Below are 22,913 nucleotides of genomic sequence, written 5' to 3' on the forward strand. Positions count from 1 at the left end.
TTATAACAGCATTACACAGAAAAGATGACTTCTTGTAAAGGTAGCTTTTCTCCGGGCTCACTTGCATTTCAAAAGGGAGCATAAATGGAGAGACAAACAGGAAGAGCAATACAGTCGTTATTACAGACGAGGTCTTTCAAGGTCACTATTTAACAGTCTCCTTTACTGTCTCACTAAAGCCCCCCACCGCCATCCAACACACCCAAACCCAAGGCTGCCTCCAGGCACGCTCCTATCTACCGCCCCTCTTTCCTCTTCCATCATGCACCTTTTTCCCTGTCACTCATTCTGCAGCCCATGCCCCATGGTCACTAGAGCTGACAGCTGCCGTAGGTCTTCAAACACAAGCTAAATTAAACGGGTGATTACCAAGCAAACAGGCTTCCTCGCCATATAGTCGCGAGCCATCTGTCATTCGGGGGTGGAGAGCCAAGGTAACCGGGCATTGAACCGCGTCTTCTCGGCCGCTAATTCATTGGCCTGTAAGGAAAAACTCCTGCCAATCATGAAAAGTGTTCGGCCATTATGTTATGAGAGCCTGACAGAGTTATGACGGGCTGTCAAAGCTCATGACAGTGGGGAGGAAAACGGATGAGGAAGCGGAGGAGCAGGAAAGGTGTGAAAAAGGAGTTCAAGAAGGCAAAGCTGGTTGTCTTAGCTTAAGGAAGCGATTGTACATGGACTGGTAAATGATTGGAGACAACACGGGAAATGATCGCACATCAATATCAATGCATGCCGACCCACAAACCACAGTTGGCAAAATAATTGTATGATGAATTGTCTGGGTGATTCTAAAATACACTTTGACGTTTACAGCTTCATTTCTCCTTCTTTAAACTTTTGAATGCACATCTACCAAAACAGCAAACTTCACCAGAGCTAATCTGTGGATGGTCAGAAAATACAGTTGTGTGAAATGCACGTCTTTTGTGCACCAACCGCCAACTCATAGCCATTTCAAGTTGAAATTATTGACAGTGAGGTATAATGATACAATGTTGAGTTATAATGTGCCAAATATGAAACTGTACTTTTTTTAATACAGTGTAATCAAGCCAAATCGTCCTGGCCCTCTTCCATCCTCTATTCAGCAAATAAGAATGTTGCTAACATCAGGACCATTGTTGTGATTTAAATAGTCTCTTTTTGGGAATTTTTTATTTATTTATTTTTTTTTGCAGAAAGGGGTCAGAAAAGTTCTTAAATATAGCAAAAAAAAAAACAAACAAAAAAAAACATCACCAAGTTGGTAACTATGGAGGACTGAAAGTGCCAAAATCAAATACAAAAAAACACCATGAAATGTTCACCTAAAATTGTCATTAATTAATTGTTTTCTCCATTCATTAAATGAACATTACATTACATATAAACATTGGTAATTCTATTAATTAATGAGATTTATTTAATTCCAAATTTAATTAATTCATGAAACATTTAAATACTGCCCCTTTTATTTAATGCTGCATTTATTTATTTATCTGATTTATTTAATTCCATATAAAATTAATGAATGAAACAATTAATTAATTAATGACAATTGTAATCAAACATTTCATGGTGCATTTGTTTACCTAATTTTGGCACTTTTAGTCCTCCATAGGAAACACTGCAGACACAAGTTGTAGCACTTGCTCGCTACCTTACCTGTATTAGAGTCCACACTGCACGGAAAACAAAAGCACGACTTTCAAAATAAAAGCACCGCATACGTTACATTTTTCTATTGACTTCATGGTCACTGTGAGGGCCGATCAGAGATTGTGGGCAGGCCGGATTTGTTCGCTGGGCCATATTTTGTCTTTTGTCTGCCAAAAGTCAGAAACCATTTTGAACATTTGAGCTACTTGTTGCGTGCTGATTAATGCAAAGCTCTACCAGTGTGATACACACTTCTGAAATGCCAAACTCAACTCAAATTCAGCTTTAATTATAATCAGTAACTAATGATGTGCTTGTATAACAATTTGAAGGCACTCCTGTTAATGATTTCTCATAATTATCAACAATGATTTATCAAGACAAACATAAATATCAGTCTAGATTTCTATAGATCTCTACAAGCCTGTATGTTTTCAAATGACCATTTGTACAGAATTCCTACAAAATCAAAAATTCAAAAACATTTAATCCAATTCCCGATTCTGTCCCATGCGTGTTTTGAGCAGACCGAGACCAGGCACAGTTGAAATCATTTGTCTGTGTGCATGGCATGCATGCGCACAATCCATACAACTGTGTCGTTTTCTGGCACATCATCACCCTTTCAATGAAAATACTTAATCTAGCAGATAGTGGAATGTGCCCTGTGGGGACACACACAAAAACAGTATTTTTCCATCAGCACGAAATGCAGGTCCACACCACAACTGATACGGGACAAAGCAACAAGCCGAGACAGACTCCTAAACAGATTCCATGTTGGGTGCAAACACAACAGAGAAGAAGTGACAGTGCGGTGCAAACCAATGGAAAGAAATGGAAAGAAGGGGGGGGGAAATAATTCAATCTGCAGCCTCCTCCTTCAATCAGCCAGTTAAGGGGAAGAGAAAGCGGACGCATGCGATGCCTTTCCTCCCTATAGGCAGGGCGAGGGTGGCAGGCTGGCTGATAAGCGGCGGCCGAGAAAGATTAACTGCTTGCTCTGACGGAGGAGGAAAATAAAAGCATCGCGCCGACCTCTGATTCCCTCGGCCTCCGTGCGTCAGTGTCCTCCGCGTGTACATTAGCATGATGAGAATGTTTAAACAGCGGTCGCTTTGACACCGGCTCAGAATCACAGAGCTGTGCACTAAGGCAACATGACCTCCAAATCCTTTCGCAACCCATCCATTGATGCTTTGTACCCGAACACCCGTGGGTGGCTGCCTTGGAAGACCACACAGTTGCCGAAACGCAAGTGTCAATACTTCCCCTGGTGAAAAGAATTGACTTTTTAAACAAAACCAGGCTCCTGCTGAGTTTGGGTGGTGAAAAAAAATATTGGTGTGAAAGTCTGCGAAAGTGTTATGCAGTGTTCTGACACCTATTTACAGTTTGCTCTTCACAAATTTAACTATTCATGAATTTTATGGTGGCGCCTTAAGATGTTATTTTACTTTGTCCAGGATCATATCTCAAATCAACTTTGAAATTAATAGAAATGCCATCAATCTGTTCCATCCCCCCCAAAAAGAAATAAAACAAAATATTGTGGGGGGTTTTTAAACAAGAAAATAGTACACTGTAATATTTTACTTTATGACATGATGATTTACTAATTTAACTTGCCATCTCAAAATATTCAATATATATATTCATATTATATAAATAATAAGAGATGTACAGTACAGTATGAATCGACTGCCGTCATTTTCTGCTGGTGTAAAAAGCGGGATTTAATCGGAAGACATTCAATAATTTTAAACAAAAATTAGGCTGTGCTGAAATACTTCCAGCTTTGTTGGACTTTTCAATTTACACCATCTAAAATTAAATATTGTTCTGCCATCTAGTAGTAGACTGTGGAATTAAACATAATATAAACAACAAAGAGTTAAAAGAAATAATGTGAAATAAAAATACAAAACAGTGGCATGACAAACATGAAACTCACAATGGAGGGGGCGTTAACTGTACATTGTAAAAAGGTGCAATTTTCTTGAGCTATTTCAAATTCCTGTCATTTGTATTGGCATTATTTGTGCTTGGCATTCATTATTTAATGATGCAAAATCTCTTTTTGCAGATTATTTGATGAATTGATGAGCTAATCAGTAGTATAATAGATTTGAGAAATCCGATCGGTGTGTTTACACTGCACTCGCACTGTCAAACATCCAATGTGGATTTTATCCACATTTTGAGGATATTGAATTGTGCTTTGTTTCTATTCACTTGACACGGATCTCAAATGAGGACCCTGAGAGCAAAACAATCTGAACTGTGTCAATTAACCATGCTGTTTAAATCCAGCCTGACAATTCCAAGCAATAGCCAATATCAATGTCATTATTTTCAGTATTCTTGAACTTCTGATCATTAAAAAAACAATCTTAAAGTAAGCTTTTTTTCTTTTCCCCCCCTTTTCATAAGGCGGCAATCATTTTTCCACCCCTTGACTTTCTCCAAGTTGAAAACTGACTTTTATGTTCACTCTGAGTAGCGTCTTGCCTTTGGCCTTCTCCATTTCAGCTTGATGATTCCGTCAGGCATCCCCGTGTGTCATTTTCTTGCCCCAAAATAGAAAACCCCACATGGGTGAGAAATGTATGTTTTATACGGCTCGGCAAGACTCTGCGCATAAAAGGCACAAAGCATGCCATTTATATTCATTTGTCTCTGGGTGACGGGGAAATGAAAGAGTGAACCAGCTGTTGTTGCGACCTGAAAAAGTTGCTTCCAGACAAGAGAGCATTTGTCCCGATACAGGCTACGTTTAGATGCTTGAGTGAAACCAGCCACGTAAACGTGCACATAAACACTTCCCGTGTGTGAAGCCCATAGTGTCACTCCAATGAATGGTTTTGCGCAAGGCGGAAATATGGCATCTGGAAAGTGACATTTGTTTATAGGTGGGGAGGGGGAGGAGGCAAAGGTATTCAAATGGAGCTGAAAATGGCGCATTCAGAACTAAAATAAACGTGTGCAATGAAAATGTGAAGAAAAGCGCCGAAGGCAACGTGCTGCCACCAAGCAGATCAGGTTCTGACATTTTGACTAATGTGAAATGCTGCCAAAGGACAGTGGGTGGGACGTTGTGACCTTTATCGGCGGGAAGTGCTAGAAAGACTTAATAGGAAGCAAAACGGTAATCCGGATATACGGCCGTCTGCTTTTTTAAAACAAGGCGCCGTGACCCATCGCAGTGGGTGTTGCCGTCTGGGATGACGTCCCGCGCTAGGTGCGAGCGTGGCCTCGTGACATATGCGCAGCGGTCGGCCAAGAAAGTGACGCCATTGCAGGTGTCGGGTGTCTTATTCCTTCAAGGTGAAACATGCAGCGTCATTCTCTCAAGGCTGAGAAGGACTGAGCCATACCTGAGAGAAGTGGTTCTTAAGGTTTTTACACCGCCTTAAAAAAAATCCTTGGCTCTTCAAGCACCACCGTGACCAACATGAAAATGCAGTAATGAGTAAAAAGTACTTACATTTTTTTTTTTTTAAAAAAAGCACGTTTTATTCCTTAAAAGTAGATTTGATATTATTATAAGCCACTGTAACAATATGCAGTTTGGATCTTAATACTGTTTAAATATTTTTCAATGTGATTCATTTTAGGGCTGACACTTAATGATTATCTGAATTCATTCATTCAAATATTTAGGCAATTAATCGTTGAATTGGATTTCATACAGTATGTTTGGATTTGCAACCCTCGATTCCAAAACGGTTTTATTATTTTTATTGACAGTGCACAAAATGCACACGCACAATTTAATTATGATTCACTAACATGTGGGAAAGGAAGCAAAAATATTGATCATCGTTTTTCAAGGTATGATAAAACGGATTTTCTCATGCAAAGTGAGCAGTGTTTTTTTTCCCTCTCAAATCTAACCAAGGCCTCTTTCGTATGTGGTATAAACCAGATGTGTATCCTATTTGACGCCAGTATGAAAACTCAGGTCATGCTCATTTGTCCTATATATCATCAAAAGGAGAAAAACAGTTTGACAGAACAGTCAGCGTCAAAAGCAATGGCAGTTATTTCAAGTACAAAATCCTTTGAAATTGCCACAAATGCGTCAGAAATGAGACCAACACGTGTGGCCATATTTATTACCCTGAACACTGTACCATGTGACATTGCATTTTGTGCATATGGACACCACTTCACCAGACGCATTGTGTTCACATTTTTTTTTTTTTTTGTAATGTGAATGACTACATAAAAAGATCTGTTTGAACACAAAAATCTGACTTGGGCAGCAGGCTTTGTAGTTACGGACCCATTCAAACAAGTGTATGTGTGTGTGCGTGTGCGGGTGCGTGTTCGTGTGTGTATATGTGATAATGGCGCTGCAGGTCCTAGCAGATGGCTGCTAATGGGAGTTCATAGATCTGAATGACAGGGGCATGCAAATGGTTGGGGGACAGGGAATTATAGGATGCCATGCACGATTCTGTCGCCACGGTGTCTCATTTGATGTACTATACATATTCTCACTAAATGCACCCGCCAACATTCTTTCAATCAGAGATAGGCACATCAGTCTGTCAGTCATCTTTCCATCGTTTACTACAGGACGGCCCAGCCCGTCCGTCATCAGCAGCGACAGCCAATCGCTTTCAAAAATTCCATAGGCGACATTTTACTCTTTAAAAAAAATAATATATTTAAATATATTTGGACCCAGTCTAAATGTTATGAAATTATAAGCACATTTTACAAGGAGAGCTTTTGAGTAAGTTATAATTGCATTGTTAGATTATTAAAAATTAAATAAATAAATCACTCAACCCACAAAATTGAGGATGGGAGACGACCACACTACAACCTGAGCCACGCCGCTCCTACTGTGAGTTTGTAAATGCCTTTGTTTCTTTACAGAGTAAAATTTACTCCGAAAATGATCTGTTTGGACTGGGACGAAATATATTTTTAGCGGAAAATTTACTCTATGAAATGTACAGTGTATTAACTACATCACACACACAGGTGCAGCACATGCAGACTCAAGTGAAAGACAGCAAACAATGTTGTATACCTCTCGGTCACACAGAATGCAAAGAAATCGCCAAGATGGGTTCAATGAAGGCTCCAAATTTTTCAATGGTGCAAGTGTGGGAGTGAGCGGTTGTTTGTGACAGACCACCAATCAGTTCAGGGTCTCACCCATGCTTCACCCATTTTAGGTAGACATATTTTGGAGAACCCACTGTAAAGTAATGCATCTCAGATTGGGCAGGTATGCCTAATTTGGTGGGCTAGAGAGTGCACTTTAAGATATTCCGAGGAGTCTGCCGGGAGCATTCTAATAAAGATAGTGCAAAGTGATTGGGAAAGTTACACCAACCCACCAAACTCTGGTGATTACTCCAGTGCCAGGTTGACATTTATGCTGGTAAAGGTCACAGAAATTGCCAAAATCACTGAACTTTGGCTTTTAACCCTTGATTAGAAGAATGGTAATGAATTTGGTGATCCTTAAATGCTCCATCTGGTACTACACTATCACTGGCGTTTCAATCTGCCGAGAACATCAAAGATACTGTCAACATTTAGTTGATATTAAAGAGCTAACTCATTTGAATGACAAAAGACATCAGATAATGTCCTGGGTGACCTTTTTAGTTATGCCGATAACAAAGCTGAGACATTCAATCAATTTCTCATCAAAAATGGACTTTCACTGCAGGAACATGCATAACCGCAACGACTTTCGTCATATTCTGAGCAAAATGAGTCGACATTGTTGAACTACATTGAGAGGAATGTGATTAATTTGGAAATCAGTATCATAAGGTAAAGTTTCCTCTTCTATTTTTATTGAACTAGAGCTTGTCCTACTTCCTCTTCTCTTCCCAAATGGGACCGCCGAGTTGTGACTGTCTCTGTAAAGGCCAACGGAAAATGGGAAACTAAATTACTTTGTTCGAACCCACTTTTTAAATGTTTTTCTTAACTTTCGGGTGACGCCACATTTTGTAGCCTGCCTTTTGCAACAAGCTGTGTCTCCGAGTGCATGCCTGTTAGGTCCTAACTGGCGATTGGGTTGATTAATTATTCAAACTAGCTGACCTCCACGCCGTCGTGCTCAGGCGCACTCATTATGGCGCTCTTGTAATTCATTAAAGTGCCCAGATGAACACGGGCCACAGCGAGGGCTGCTCGCTATTACCGATGGCCCTGCTGCGTCTTTTAGGAGCGAGCTGCTGAGTAAGTCAATCAAGTCGGACTGAAGACAATTAAAAGACATGTCACCGTTCACAGGTGCGCTGAGGAAAATCGGGAATGGTTCGTCGGCATAAAGCTGGACGGTTGCAGAGCAAGAAATATGATATGTTGCAATTATACAAACTGGCCTATTCAAAAGTCGCAATTCACATATATTCCCATTTTCTTTTTTTGGGGAAGTATTTATGCTCAATTTCAACTTAAGTTTGGCCTGGGTTGTTTGAGGAAGTTATGGAGAGTCTTTGCGACATTCTAGGGAAATTTTTTTATAATTTGTTTCAAATAATTTCAAAATTGTTAAAAAGTTCATTGTTTTGAAGGCAAAACAAACAAACAGGACTATAAAAAATATGTCAAAATATGCCTAAAAATAGCACATTTTTACAAAGTCAACATACGATGTGTTCTCATGATGTCAAAGCAGGGCAACTCAACTATTCATCTATTATTATGTGGTATTTGCAAACAATATTAAGACGGATCAAATTTATTTATTTGATAATTGTGTGTAATACTCTTAATTGTAATTGAATTTGGATTAATTGCACGGAGGTTTAAGATTAAGATTAAGGTGTCCATTCTACCATTCATCCATACTAAAAGCTGGTGAACAAAATATTTTCAAGCAATCCACTAAATTGGTGCAGAAATATGCAGACAAAGAGAGATATCCTGAATCCATCCAAATTTTACACTGTTGAAGAAAACATTTTTAAACAGCCACCACTTTTGTCTTAAAAACCAATAAAAATTTGCACAAAACTCAGGATGAAGTCAAAAGACGTAAATACTGTTTGTACACTAAAAATCCAAGCTAAATGATGTACCATTCATTTAGCATTTATCCTTTACCAAATGTTACACTGGACTGGAGCAAGGTTGCAGGCTTGTCCCTTCATCAGACTGCGACACCTCCTTTTATTTGTCACTGATTCACGCCGACAGCGGGCACATAATCGCCCGCCGCTGGTGGTGCAATTCATTGTGCACACACCAGCTGCCGGCCAAGTGCCGCTGATGTCGTTTCGGGTGGGATGACAGCAACGTAGAAATCAAGCGCTTCACGTGAATTAAAAAGCTTTTCAGGTTCCTCTTTGGAAGGATTCACTGACGGGGCCGCGGGGTAACACAGCGTCGGCTAACTGACTGAATTAATACGAGACACCTCCGTATCAGTTAGCAGATGCAACATGAGACAAAAGTGAGCAACTCTGAGGAATCAGTAGTGACTAAAGCTAATCAGCGGTGTGATGGAGGGAGCCTCGTTTTTAGGTCTGCTGCCCAATTCCAAAGTGTGTCGGCTAAATGTAGGAGGTTTTCAATTAGTTATTTGCGCCCATTCAATTAAAAGCCAAATGGCGAGGTGTCTCTGAGGAAATCCTGCTGGGATAATGATTCCGCACTGTGAGGACATGCTCATAATGCCACTTTGATAAGCACGCAGTTTCACTGCCATTGATTTTGACCTACAGGTAAGTAACTAATACATTCGTTACTGCATATAGTCACCACAAATAGGAACAGGGTCGGGCGTGTATTTGGTCATTGTCGGATCCACATAATCCACTGGGAAAATATTTATTTTCAAGTCAACGCATTCTACAATACTAACTGTATCCGTGAAATCACACGAGTGGCCAAAGGTTTGTTCCAAGTGCTGCAAATGTGGTTTGAAACTTTTTATAGTTACAAGGCACACATTCTTGCGTCAACACTTTTTTCCTCTAGCCCTTTTTTCCTCTAGCATTTGCTGTATTGTCCACCTTTTTAAGGTAGGACTTTGATTACCCGCAGATTTCCACAGAGCTCGGTCCATATCTTCCGAGAATAGCAGGTGTTCAATGTCATCTATTTTTAAATAAACATTACGGAAAATTTTAAGTCCTTGTATACAAGCAGTCTAGAATTCTCATGTCCACCCATCTAAAGTGAAATTAAACAACCGAGCAAATCTTTAGTAATGTGCCCAGTTGTGCGTTCATAGGGACCATCTGCACCTGCGATTATTTGACATATTAACCCCCACCCCATACCAAGTTTGTCCAACTACATGACTTGCAAGTTGGGCTGGGCAAAGATCCAGAGAAAGCTGGAGTCTTGTCACAGGCCTGCTTTGTCTGAAACATGACATCAAATCCAAGAGGTAAGTCGCGGTTGAACCTGATATAACAATAACCACAAAAATACAGCTGACATGCCGTTCTGCGTTTTGTGATTTCACAATGCACCACATACACCCAGTGTCATGTATGAACTGATGCTGCTATAAGTTAAAATGCTTTTACTGCCTTTTGAACTTATTATTAAGATACAGGGAACTGAAAAAGTTGCATCGTGTTTCCTTATTGTCTTAATAATTGAAAAGATCCAAGCGTTGTCACCTGTCTCAAGCGTGTACTGTATAAAGGCACGCTTGCGAGTCAGCGTCGTAGTCAATTATTAACAGATGTAAGATGATGACAGTCGACTGTGAACGGGCCATTCCTCCCCATCCCTGACCTGGCTGTGTCATCTTGGTTACCATGGTCAGGAGGTCCATGCCATCTGATTGATTAATCCTGTCAAGCACACTTAAGCCGTCCCCGGCGCTGTGTCCACACCGAGCCTCCCTGCAATCTTTCACAATTACGATCATCATCACCATTAAGTCATAGAGCATCTTCGTCATCTCTGAAAGACGAGCACTCCCAAACAAACCAGAATCAATTATAGTGCCCATCACCACTTGAGCTATTCTTATATTTGACCTGTTGCTAATGTAGGCATATTTCCCTTTTCTTTGTGAGAATAACAAAGATGTGATCGTGAAGAGAAGAAGTGTGGATGTGATGCAATTACGTCAAAGTAGTTTTTTTGTCTGGAGCTAAGGTTTTGTCTGAAGCTAAGGGGAAAAAAACAACCACGCAATTATCTCAAGGCACAACTGTATTTGAAAACTAACAACTAAATAGTCAATTCTCCATCTGTCCCCTTTAAATATCCAATCACATTGCTTTCGGTGCGGTCCCTACAAGGCATTTTTGAAATGCTGTGATGCATTATCAAACATTATGGTAATTGACTTGTCTCTTCTACATTTTGATACGGTGACAGCGTTGACTCAACATGCGCTCCCTGGAAACTGCACATTTCTGCTGTGATTGATGATGTAAAGACAACTCGTAAATGCCTGCTTTTGGGTTGTGACTCTCGCAGGACACCAGGGAAACCGCTCGACTGCAGAAATACTCTTTAGCTCCATGAAATATAGAGCTGGTGGAATGACACGCGTGTGTTGCAAGATATTAGCAGCACTTCTGTACCTCAGAGAGAGGATCACGGGGCAAATGTAAAGCCATTCAGTCTATCCATGTCCAACGCTTCAGATAGTAGGACCATTCTGCACCGGCAGACATGAACTGTTCATGACTCAAGCAGCCGACACATTGAGTTTGATTTCAAGTCCAATTGGACGCCTTGCCCCACTAAACATGGATTCCGTGTGGAACGCTGATATCTATTTATGTAGGCCAATCTTGTTGTTCCCAGGAATGCATCCATCACTAAAAACCTCAGTGATTGCAGCCTTTACCACTCTAGTAACCTGTTTGCCTGTCGGCGGTTACCCACGGAGACTCATGTAAATTACCGCAAACAAAATTCACGCAGAGCCAAGACCGTTCATCTTACTTCACTTCCATTGTTTGACCCTGTCAGCGTCGAGTGCTGGGCTCGTATCCATCAGGCAACGAGCAACCCACAGGCAGACATCCTTCAGCCTCTTTGAGCTATTGGGATACGATTGAAATGTCTGTAATTGGATTAGACCAACCTTATACCCCTCTCTCTATTCCACCAAGCTTCTCTGTGAAATCTCAAGTGAAGAGATTTGACAACAGCGTTTTTTGCTCCGCAGAAGCCGACGGGAACGTAACAACTCTCAAGTATATTTGCTCGGAGAGAGCGGGAAAATCCCAACAGGGGACTTTGACTGACAGCTCCGATTCATTTTGGGCTGTGAGTGACACTGGACGAGATGCGACGGCATCTGTTTCTGGGCAACCCGGGTGAACTCTGTACCTGATCTAAGGCAAAGCATCACTGGAAGAGGTTTGGTACCCCTGGATCAGTCATCGTAAATCGCGTGGAATCATGTGCAGACATGACAGGCGACACGGGCGGCCTTCTCCGGCTTCAAAGAGCTGTCAGAGAAACACTCTGGTATCGCTCTCAGGTGTGAGCCTGTTGCTCTGATCTCACACTAGGCACACACCGAAGAGCACAAACACTCACAAACCTCTGCACACATACTCTGCTGATACTAGGTGGGATTCACACGCCGCTGCGATGTTCAAACTCCAGAGCTTTCAAGATCAAGTTCAAGCCTTTCCACTGTCTTAATAATGAGGGCGATGATGTAATTGGAAAGGTCTTCATGTCGGATTTTTTTTTAAACACGTGTTCATTAGAGTCATGGGTGAGATGGAGCCTAACCTAGCTGACTTCTGATGGGAGAAGTGGTGTACACCTTGGACTGGTTATTGGGCCTGTAGACAAGCAACATTTTCATTACACACTAAAAAATGCTGGGTCAGCCTGGTCATCCTGGACGGGTATTACCATTGCGGACCAAGTTTGTCAATTTTTTTTTAAAAGGTTTTTCTGTGCCCTCTTGGGGGGTTTTAGTATGTTGTGGGCATGTGAAGACTTTTGAAACTCTCTTGTGATTAACAGCTGTATAGTAACGACATTGAATTTGACTGGGGTTGTATTTTTAACCCACTCATTGGGTTCCTGTGGATTTTGAGCACGTAGGGCTCATAATTTTGACCCAGCAGGTTGGGTTGAAGATTGGATATGGGTGGTCTGATGAGCTGAAGCTGGTCAATCATTTGGGACACTTGAGTACCAAACAAAGTAAATTTAACATAACATTCTTAGAAAATGTTCTAGGCGACTGGACGGCTCAGGGGGTAACACTGCTGACCATGGACGACGTGTAAACCGCTTATGTCAAACATTCACCTACTGGCCAATTTTAGTTGTACACAAGTAAGATAGATCTGTAAACTTAATTCACTGTACATTTACCTTAACCTTGAATCTTTTAATATGTATAATGAAATTCAACAAAGTGGTCAATCTGTAAGCCTTTCATACAAAGTGTTATTCTTGATATTTCCAAGCAATGCTCAGGTGAGAAGAATAAGTTGAACAAGGAATTGCCCTGGATGTCACTATTTAACACGCAACCTGAAGTCACGGTTTGATTGGAAAAGTCAAACAAAAATGGGTTAAATGTGACACAATCAAACAATGGTGACGCCAAGACAGCATGCAAATAGCGATTATCTGCGTAATATTGACGACAATTGTTTTTTGTTACAGATCATGATTTCACTGGTCCGGCCCACTTGATAATAGATTTTCCTCCATGTAGCCCCTGAGCTATAATGAGTTTGACCCTCTGGTGTAAATACTGCCAATCATAGCCCCCTTACAGGGGGAAGTTACTGCTTCTTCTTGAAAAATATTGTTCAAGAAATCAGGATTACTTTTAACCTCAGCTATACTAATAACATGCAGATCCATTTCTTGATAGCTTTAACTCATTTGTTTGGGAAGTTTTTACCCCTTGTTAGAGCCAAATCTTGATCCAGCATTCTGGGTCAAATCTTCAAGCCAACGCACAAGTTATAAATAACCCAGCATTGGCCGGCCCATTTTGGACCAAGTGCTGTTAACGATTTTGATCCAGCAGTTTTAAGTGTGTATTTGGGTCACTAGTGAGGTGAAGCCTGACCTCTGGTGAGCTGGGTCAACTCTGGATTGGTCGCCAGTCAATCACAGGGCACATGTAGGGTGCGTTCAGAAATACGCACCTGGCGCGCTCTGGTTTACTCAGACATCTCGGAAAGCAACAAATGTGCTGTTCGGTAACGAGAGGCCATGAAATAGATCAGCGTGCGCCCCAACTGAGGACACGGAGCCCCCAGTGTGTTAGGCAGTACAGATGGAAAGAGTTCAAGCATGAACTGCTGATTGGTTTATAACAGAGGGTGCGTCAGGAAATTAATGGGGGGGGGGGCACGCTCTGCCTCTCTGAACACACACTCACGCTCAGAGTGGGGTTAGGGGTCAGAGAGATTTTCCGAATGTACCCATACCTCCATGTCCGCAGTCATATCAGATAAGTGTCATTTGAAATGTACATGGAACTCAATTTTTTTTTTCTCATTATATACTATATGAATTTAATCACAATTGGGCACTTGGAAGAGATTTGAACATGAACGTTAAACATATTCTTGGAAAAGAGTTTTTTGTTTTCACATTCATGATTAAATACTGTAAATATCCATGTAGGAAGTTTTCGGAGAAACTATCAAAGTGTGAAAAAGAAGCACCGTGAACTTACTATTTTACATTTATACTCAACAAAGCCATTATGACCCAATTTTTCTTTGCCTCCGTTCCCTTTTTGCAATCTCTTTTCCTTTCCGCTTTGCTTTTTACCCAAAAACTTTTTACCGCTTCACTTTTGCCTCCCGTCCCTTCCCTGCTCATTTTTAAATCTATGAATTTCTGAACATCATTTCTTGATTCTTCCACGCCGGAGGGAGACATTCTCATTCCAGACCATCTATTTTTTTTTTTCTCAGCCTTTACCAGTCGTCACCTCATTTCCTCCTTCCCTCCATCCACAGTGAGTCTGGCGGACATGTGAAAGTTGGCGGGGAACTGATGGGTTTTGTTGTGGTATGATGTGTGTGTGTGCGTGTCAGGTGCAGAAAAGCGCCAAAACCAATGTCATTCCAAATCCAATCATGGCCATTGGAGATGTACTGCGACGCCTTGTTCCCTTTAAGGATCCCAACTGTGGAATTAATCACGCCCCTGAGAGACCTCTGCTCCTCGGGATGAATGTGCTTCATCCCCCCAAACACCTCATGCTTTTAGAAGATACACACTTCCATTCTTTTTATTTTTTTTTAAAAGACCAAACTCCAAAATGTCAGCGCTTTTCACTCTCAGGTGACCATATCAGGGTCAAAATGAATGGAAAAAAATAGGAGTTTGCAGGATTCGGTGGGGCGGATTGAAACTCCCTATAAAGATTTTTTTATACCTCTTTATTCACTCATGATTTCAATGAGTTTGGGTGCACTACCTCTCACATATGTTTCAATGAGGATAACCACAAAAATATACTGACATAATGCCACCATATGTGGTGTATGAAGAGCACATGCGTCATGGATAATAGCCAAGTACGGTTGGCTCCTGTGCCCGGCACACCTAGCGCCTGCTGCCTGAGCGCCGAAATGATCTAACATGTTCGATACTTGGCACCTATGGCAAAAAATGCCCTCGCACATGGAGAAATATCAAGCGAGGATGGTGATGAGCGTAGATGGTGCCTCATAAAAAAGATAAAGATAAAGATGTCCTTTATTAGTCCCACAATGGGGAAATTTGTGTTTAACGTGCATGTTATTAGGAACGTTACTTTCTACGGGGAAAAGTGTTTATGAAATCAGGACCACAGATTTGTGATGTGAGTTTCAGCTGCATGTATTTTAACGTCATTGTGCTTACACATCTGCAAGTGTTACAAAGTCTTTTAAGCATTTAGTTGCTTACCTCCAGGGCTTTCCTCTTACTGTTTAGCAGCCTGGCAATGTCTCGGGCCACTCTCTCCACGAGGTCCTTGGGGTTGTTCCTCTTGATTTCAAACTGGCTCCTCTTCTCATTGTAAATCTGCACACACACACACACATGCACGCACAACTCAGATTACACAGCGCACCTTCGTTTGTTTTAAGGGGATAAATAATTTAATCGCAGGGGAGCAGCGTGCTTGCTCTGGAGTGAGCACACACGATGGTAAACATGATCCGCCGAGCAGGCAAGCAGCCTGCCATCGCTCCCGCAAGCATCAGTGCAGTAGCAAAAGTAAACACAGAACGAGGTCCTTAATGGCACAACACTTAGCAAGGCCAGCTGCGGTATGGAACAAATTCAATAAACAATGACTCCTTTACCTTGCTCACTGTCCAAAATCCAGTGATTTTGGCTTTATAACAACCTCTCATTATTAGAGTGAAAACCCCTTTTTTGTTGGGGATATAGGTCAGACGCACCATCAATATATAAAAATCCGCAATATAGAAAGTAGGGCCCAAATCAGATGTTATTAGTTGCTTAAACATTGGAAAAAGAGGTCATCTTTTTACAGATTAAATTTTTTTTAACATATAAACACATAACGTACGGCAGCAATAATGACATTCAACAGGATGAAAGTATACAACAGATAGATGTTTTTAAAAATATATTTTTTTCAGGGCCAATACCAATAATAGATGCTTAGTAATCAAGTCCAAAATAACCCAGTTTTGAATTATTCTTTTCTCAAAAAGCAGACGCAGACGTGGCAAAATGAATACAGAATACATTTGCCAACAATCAGCCAAGTTGATTAATATCCAATTACTCGATGGGATAATCGGTAGAAAAATAGATTTAAAAAAAAAATCTATAGCTGCAGCCGTAGTCAGTAGAACACCCTCTTTTAGTATGCCTAAAAAGACACACTGTACCTAGTGGGCCTTCAAAGTTATGCACTATTGTCAATTTGTCACAGTCACGTTTCTCCTGGAGTTGCAAACGCAAGCATGCAAGCAAGCTTTAAAAAAATATTCCAAACGTCAACATGACGTGCTGATGTGCAGCAAGAGGCAAAACAAAGGCATCTATTGGCTGGCTCTCTATCAATCTGAAAGCTGGGCAGGCAGCCATTGGCAGAGTGAGCTGACACATCTGGTCCCAGAGGTTCGGACCGCGCCAGCCGAGCACTCTGATGAGATTTGCCTGGCCTTGGTCTTATTCTGGATGGGCCCTGAGGGATCACAGATTGTGTTTACCATCCAACAAAAGGTTAAAAGAGGTTTCTTCTCACCAAGGTGACATAAACATGAGGTGCATTCAATCCAAAGTGACACACATCATTTCAAGTTCTTTTCCCAAAGAGGAACAGGCTCTCAGTGGAATTGCAATAAAGCCCCACTTTTGTCGGATCGAGCAAAGGATTAAGTGAAACGCCTGACACCACGTCAAATTTGTTTTCAAATCAATATTAATTGCGTTAATGTGCTCCGTCTCACATTGGAAAATTCACTACAGCAAGCTTTTAGGTGAATTATAAATCACACTAAATGTCATCAGCAATTCTCAACATTGAATACTCTGAATCTTGCAATAAATGGAGTAAGGACAAAAATCTGCTGTAATGTCAGTACAAACATACATTATATATTGATTTGTAACATCTCACTGCAATTAATTTTTAAAATGCGAGAGACCTCACGCAACAAAGAAAAAAAGTGTCAGGCATGTCCTGACTGGGCATCTAGATTGTGGTATACTCAAGATAACCAACTAATATTCATAACCTAAATGATTTTACAAGAATTAGGAAGGACATGAGAAAAAAATGACATTATTAAATAAATACAACAAATCCAGAAAGTAAAGGCTCCTTAAATAGCCAAAAGAAAAAGATCCTGGGTAAAATTAAAGAAAATTAAAGCATATGTTGTAGGGGTTATAGAGATTCGCAAGCTTGACTTTTAATGGTCAAACTAGCATGCAATGCTAAAAGACATGCCACAAGACATGCCACGGGAGTAAATTCGGGCTAGGCAATTAATCAAACTGTAATCTAAGGATTTCTGTTATGGCTTCTCACGATTATAGAAACATTCTAACGGGAGAAACATGAGTAATGTGCCAAACTGCACAGTGTGTTTGCAAGTTCCTACATTGTGAAAGCAGCCTGAACGCACCCACTGTGTCGCTTGTGCAGCAATCGTGTGACGAATGTTAGTCTGCTCTCCCTGAGCGTGCATAAAGCTGTTTGATGATACCCCAGTTGGTGTTTACTGTGAAACTAAACACACAAAACAATTGCACACATTGTATCTTTAAATACAAGACAAGAGATGCTTTGTTTTAAAATCTTTGCGTGTGCGAATGCTAAAGTCAATGTAAAATCCCATTGACAGGCTAATTAGCATCTATTTCTGGGATATGTGATAATCGATCAAAATAATCCTGAGATTACTTATTACTTTTTTTCCATTTTCCTCCGGCCCTAGTTTACAGTACATCCAGAAAGTATTTTGGATCCTTGGTTGTATTTCTCACGAATATCAGTGATGACAAGTCAGTATTCTATACGAGGTCCCTCTGTTTGATCAAGCATGACACCAGCGTAATGGATCGGCCTGCACAGTTTTCCACAACTGATGTAGCCCATGTTTATTTTTGTATCACTTACTGCCACATAAACTGAAAAAGCAATCGCTTTCACTGGCATTTTGTACACTGCCCAAGGAAAGACTGTTATTGTATTTGTCAGTTCATGGTGTTTTAACAATAAATGTGTAAAATCCCGCCAGTCAGTCGCTTAAGCAGTAAATTTAATTTATCTGATGATGATGTGTACAGAGTTGGGGCATGAGCATCTACTGTTTATATTTGATTTAATTGAGTGTACGCGTCACTACCTGCATTATTGATAGTAATCAACAGCCGTTTAAACAGCACTGCACGAACACGAGATAGTTATTAGTCGGCACTGGCTGACAACGGCAATTAAAGCGGTATAGAGTAAAGGTAGCCTCAGCATGCACCATATATAATTCATATTCAAATGAAAGTTAACTTTATATAGGACAGCTCTATTTATAAATGATGAGTGTTGCAATGTTTGTTGTGAGTAAGACATTGTTAATGCGTTAGACTGTATTTCCAACGATGGGGCATTCGTTCATGTTAGCAAGTTCTGATCAAGGTTTTAAACTGTACCCATACCGATCATCAATAAGTGTGATCGGCCGATATCGATCAATGGATTCGGTTTAGAATTTTCAACTTTAGCGCTACAACAACCAATTTTATCTGTTGATGTACGTTTTTAATGCGATTGAAAAAAAACAACCTTTGTCCATACCTTTATCATTCAAAATAGGACATTGCTTCTAATTGACACTAGTCACTGGTTGATGTCAGAAAATAGCGGGAAATGTGGCTCATTTTCCAAAGTAAAAGCAGGTGTTTCCAAATGTCCTAAACACTATTAAACACAAGGGTGGCTCGGTGGTAGATTGGCTAGCAGCTCCGCCTCACAGTTCAGAGGTGCAAGGTCCGATTCTGGCTCCAGCCTTCCCTTGGTTTTGTTTGCGTGTTCTCCCCGTGCCTGTGTGGGTTTTCTCCGGGTACTCCCGTTTCCTCCCACATGCAAAAAACATCCACGGTAGGTTGATTGAACGGTCTAAATAGTTCCTAGGTGTGAGCGTGAGCGCAAATTGTTGTTTGTCTCTGTGTGCCCTGCGATTGGTTGGCAACGTGTCCAGGGTGTACCTCGCCTACTGCCCGAAGACGGCTGGGATAGGCTCCAGCATTCCCGCGACCCTTGTGAGGAGAAGCGGATCAGATAGTGGATGGAATGGATTAAACACAAAGACAATCACCAGTCACGTTAAACCAAATTACCAAATGGAAAGAAAATACTCCATATTGTACATCAGAAGGCAAATCAGTATGGAGTTTCATTTGGGTTCTAAGGAGCGTAAAATTCTTCTTCGAAGTATATTAAGAGTTGTATAAGGAAATTGAATAAGAGTGCTTCAAGTGACATTTAGGAATTTATCCAGGTTTCTCTATCTGAACACTCGATGGCACCCAGGTAAAGATAGACATGACTTGAAGAAGAAAAAGACATCTGACAATTTATCTGTTTATCTGACATCACATCACAGCACTGCCTCCCTCAATGAAAATGCAATCCATGCTTTTACCGTCTTTATGGGCGCTTGCTTCTTCTTTTTCTACACTCTGAGCTGCTACTTCCGAAAGCAGTTGCCAGTCACCTTGTCGCAACCCACTCGCTACACCCTCAGCCGTCATTGGATAAGAAATACGCACTATACAATACTGTGTGCTAAAATTCTTGATCATTAGAGAAGCATATCACAGATATGTTATTAGTCGTAAGGTTTTAAATCATATTTTCACAAAAAAATGTTCCCTCTGAAAAGTACAAAAAAAAAAAAGACTCCAGTCATTAAAAAAGCAAATAAGCATCATAACATGTTTGTGTTGTGTTGCCCATTAAAAATTGTAAAGCTGTTCATTTGTTTTGGGATTAAAACATCTATTACTGCTAATCAGTCATGCAGTTGGCTTGAGGCTGTGAAGCCTGGGCAGCATTCTGTGCTGGCCTGTCATTCTCCGCGAGAACGACGAGAGGCGGCTCGGCAGACCGCTGCTGACGGCCAATCAAACCTTCTGCTGCTGACACTTTGCACAGGATATGACACCGGCGACTGCCAATTGCCACCAATATGCTTTTGTTGGCACGGGGCGCAAGTGAATGAAACTCGCACATTGACGCACTCTGGGTACAGCTTGTGCACATCACACGCATTCTATCATGCTCGTCATTAGGCAATGATGACGGGCTCCAGTGTGCCAAAAACTGAAAGTGGCACTGCAAACACACAGATGGGAAGACGAGGGCGATGGCGTACTACAAAAGCACTGTCAAAAAAAAATAAAATAAAATGACCCTCCACATGCAAGTCTACATAAGATCGTCCATCTTTGTGTGCTCGCAACTCAATCGGACTGAGTGACTTCAAATTGACTTTGCAACGACGTACAACGTCAAACCGCAAAGGCTGTAATTTGAAAAAGAAAAGCAAAAGTCTACTTCATATTGGCCGGTTGGGACCAAGTTGTCTATATGTAAGCGCCGGGCCGTGCATTTCACACGTAGGCCTTCAGTGTAGTCCTACTTGACTTGCATAAATTCCTTCATATTACCACCATTTATGACACCACGATGGGAGATATATATATACAGAAACATACTTACACAGTACTGAGTAAGTGTTGTACAACCTAGCTTCTCTTGAAAGGTCCGTCTTGAAAATGGCCGCGCAAGTGTATCTGCAATTAAATCCACACTTTTCCCTCCATCTGCCATTGTGGTTTAAAAAAAGCAAGAATATATTTTAGATTTTCGAACGGTCGGCAGTTACGACTTTCGGGTGTATTGATTCCGCATAGCGCTGCCCCCTCACGAGTGAATAGCCAATCACAAGATGCGTTCATCACCTTCAACCTAAGGCCAGCGAGAACAACTCTTGATCTGACTGGCTGTCGCAACTGGCTATCAACTGTAAAACCCTCACATTCATACAGAACAGACGCCGCACGATCGTGTCTGAAGGCCTCGGACAAATAGTGTGTGCTACTGTCATAATGAAATCTGCCTGGAAACACAAGCTAGCTGAATTCTGATTGGATGGGATTTAATATGACATGATTTCTTGATTATGTTAGGCCAGCATAAAAGGACTTGAAGGCCTTAACCGTCCACCACTGCTATATGTGCTAAGCGATTGACTCCCGACCAGCCTCGGATGTACGCTACTACTCCAAAATCAGCTGAAATAGGCTCCAGTTCAGGTTGTAACCCTACTGTAGTAAGTACTGCAAAAAAATGAAGGCTTAATATAGTAATATGAATCCGTACCACAGACAGTAACTGAAATATTGAGTGAGATTATAGTCATAGCTAATTAGTATTACATTGCAGCACACACACATTGTCGTCTGCCGCCTTTAGTTAGCTACACATGCTAACACAGTTGCATTCCTTGTAGAATTAAGCCTCCCTGACAGCTTGTGTAGATGTTTTCCCACCACTGACACTCATCATCAGTCTGTTTTTCTCCCTCTGCTGTCTCATTAAGGCATACAACCCTTCCCCAAAACATGACATCAACTCTAGCCGTCAATGTCTCCACTTCCTGCTAAATTTGTCTGGCCTACTGCAGGCATTGGCTTTTATTCAACTGCATGAAGCTTCTGGTGTGTTGTGTCTTATCAAGCTCCCCGTGGAGGGGCTGCTGCCGCTCTCGGGGGCTGAAGGAAGCCCGGTCCGCTCAGCCGAGCCCACTAATATTCCTTAATGATGCGGCATCTGTCTCTGTCAAGCAGCCAGGCTCGGGCCTATTGTGGCTGACTTCACAGGGAGATAAGCAGTCCTCCCTCCTCGAAACGGCAGGACGAACACATCAACAGTTACAGCTTTACCATTAAAATGGGGCAGTACGTTGAAATGATTTTCTTTCATTGGTTTGTCTAGTTTTACGTGCGTCTGTTGCAGTCATTACATTTGACAATATTCCTCTTTCTGACTAAATATTTTTATTAATTATTCGCAAAGATGGACAATCCGTCCCAGGGACGGATCGGTCCTTAATGGGATGGAGGGCGGAGTATGCACAGTTTTTTTTTTCAAAAGGACGGCCTAAGCAAAGGCGGAAGTGGGTTGTCGTCTGTCCCTGAATTGGTTGCCTGACTAACAAAACGCTACAACAACAAGCACAAATCCACTGTGTATTTTCATGAACCTTAACATGGTCACTACCGAAACCGAGACAAGGCGTCAAGAGATTATAGATTGATGATGATGATTGAACACAGTCATTTTTCAAATAATATAATTTTCAGCCTCAAATAATAAATAAACTGGAAGTACTGCAAGTTGTTATTTTCTTTCATCTGTGCGGCCCGGTCCATAGTGGCCTGTACTGGTCCACAACCCGGTGGTTGGTCTATACGCTCCAACCCAACGATATTTCACACTTGCAGTCACACCGATGGACAATATTGAGCATTTAAATACCCCAAGATACATGTTTTTAAAAGTGGAGCTAAATCAGAGTACCCAGAAAAACCCCATGAAAACATGCGAAGAACATACTGAGTTGAGATTCAAACCCAGAACATCTTAACTGTGAGGAAAACCACTTCTTGTCCAACCCCAGCGTTATTACGAAACACGCTCAAACAAAATACAACATACAGCTTGATAACATATACAACTTGCTCTGACCTTAAAGTAACTCTACTTTGCAATTATAATTCCTTGTAGGGATTAACCGGTGCCAAGAGAGTGAGGTAAGCGCACACCA

The 22,913-nt window shown here is 41.3% G+C and overlaps 1 protein-coding gene across 3 annotated transcripts in view; it reads right to left on the reverse strand.

Annotated features, from left to right (window-relative positions):
- The window catches only part of cacna2d2a (calcium voltage-gated channel auxiliary subunit alpha2delta 2a), a 166,275-nt gene that overhangs the window by 102,857 nt on the left and 40,505 nt on the right, over positions 1 to 22,913 (reverse strand). For all 3 annotated transcript variants that reach the window (XM_088309850.1, XM_088309849.1, XM_088309848.1), the window contains exon 3: positions 15,505 to 15,621. In XM_088309850.1, the coding sequence (XP_088165976.1) occupies positions 15,505 to 15,621 (117 nt within the window). The remainder of the gene's footprint in view (positions 1 to 15,504; positions 15,622 to 22,913) is intronic.

Source organism: Idiotropiscis lumnitzeri, chromosome 11 (genome assembly GCF_059441095.1).
Source record: "Idiotropiscis lumnitzeri isolate Australia: NSW breed Sydney's pygmy pipehorse chromosome 11, RoL_Ilum_1.0, whole genome shotgun sequence".
In the NCBI taxonomy this organism is placed as follows: domain Eukaryota; kingdom Metazoa; phylum Chordata; class Actinopteri; order Syngnathiformes; family Syngnathidae; genus Idiotropiscis; species Idiotropiscis lumnitzeri.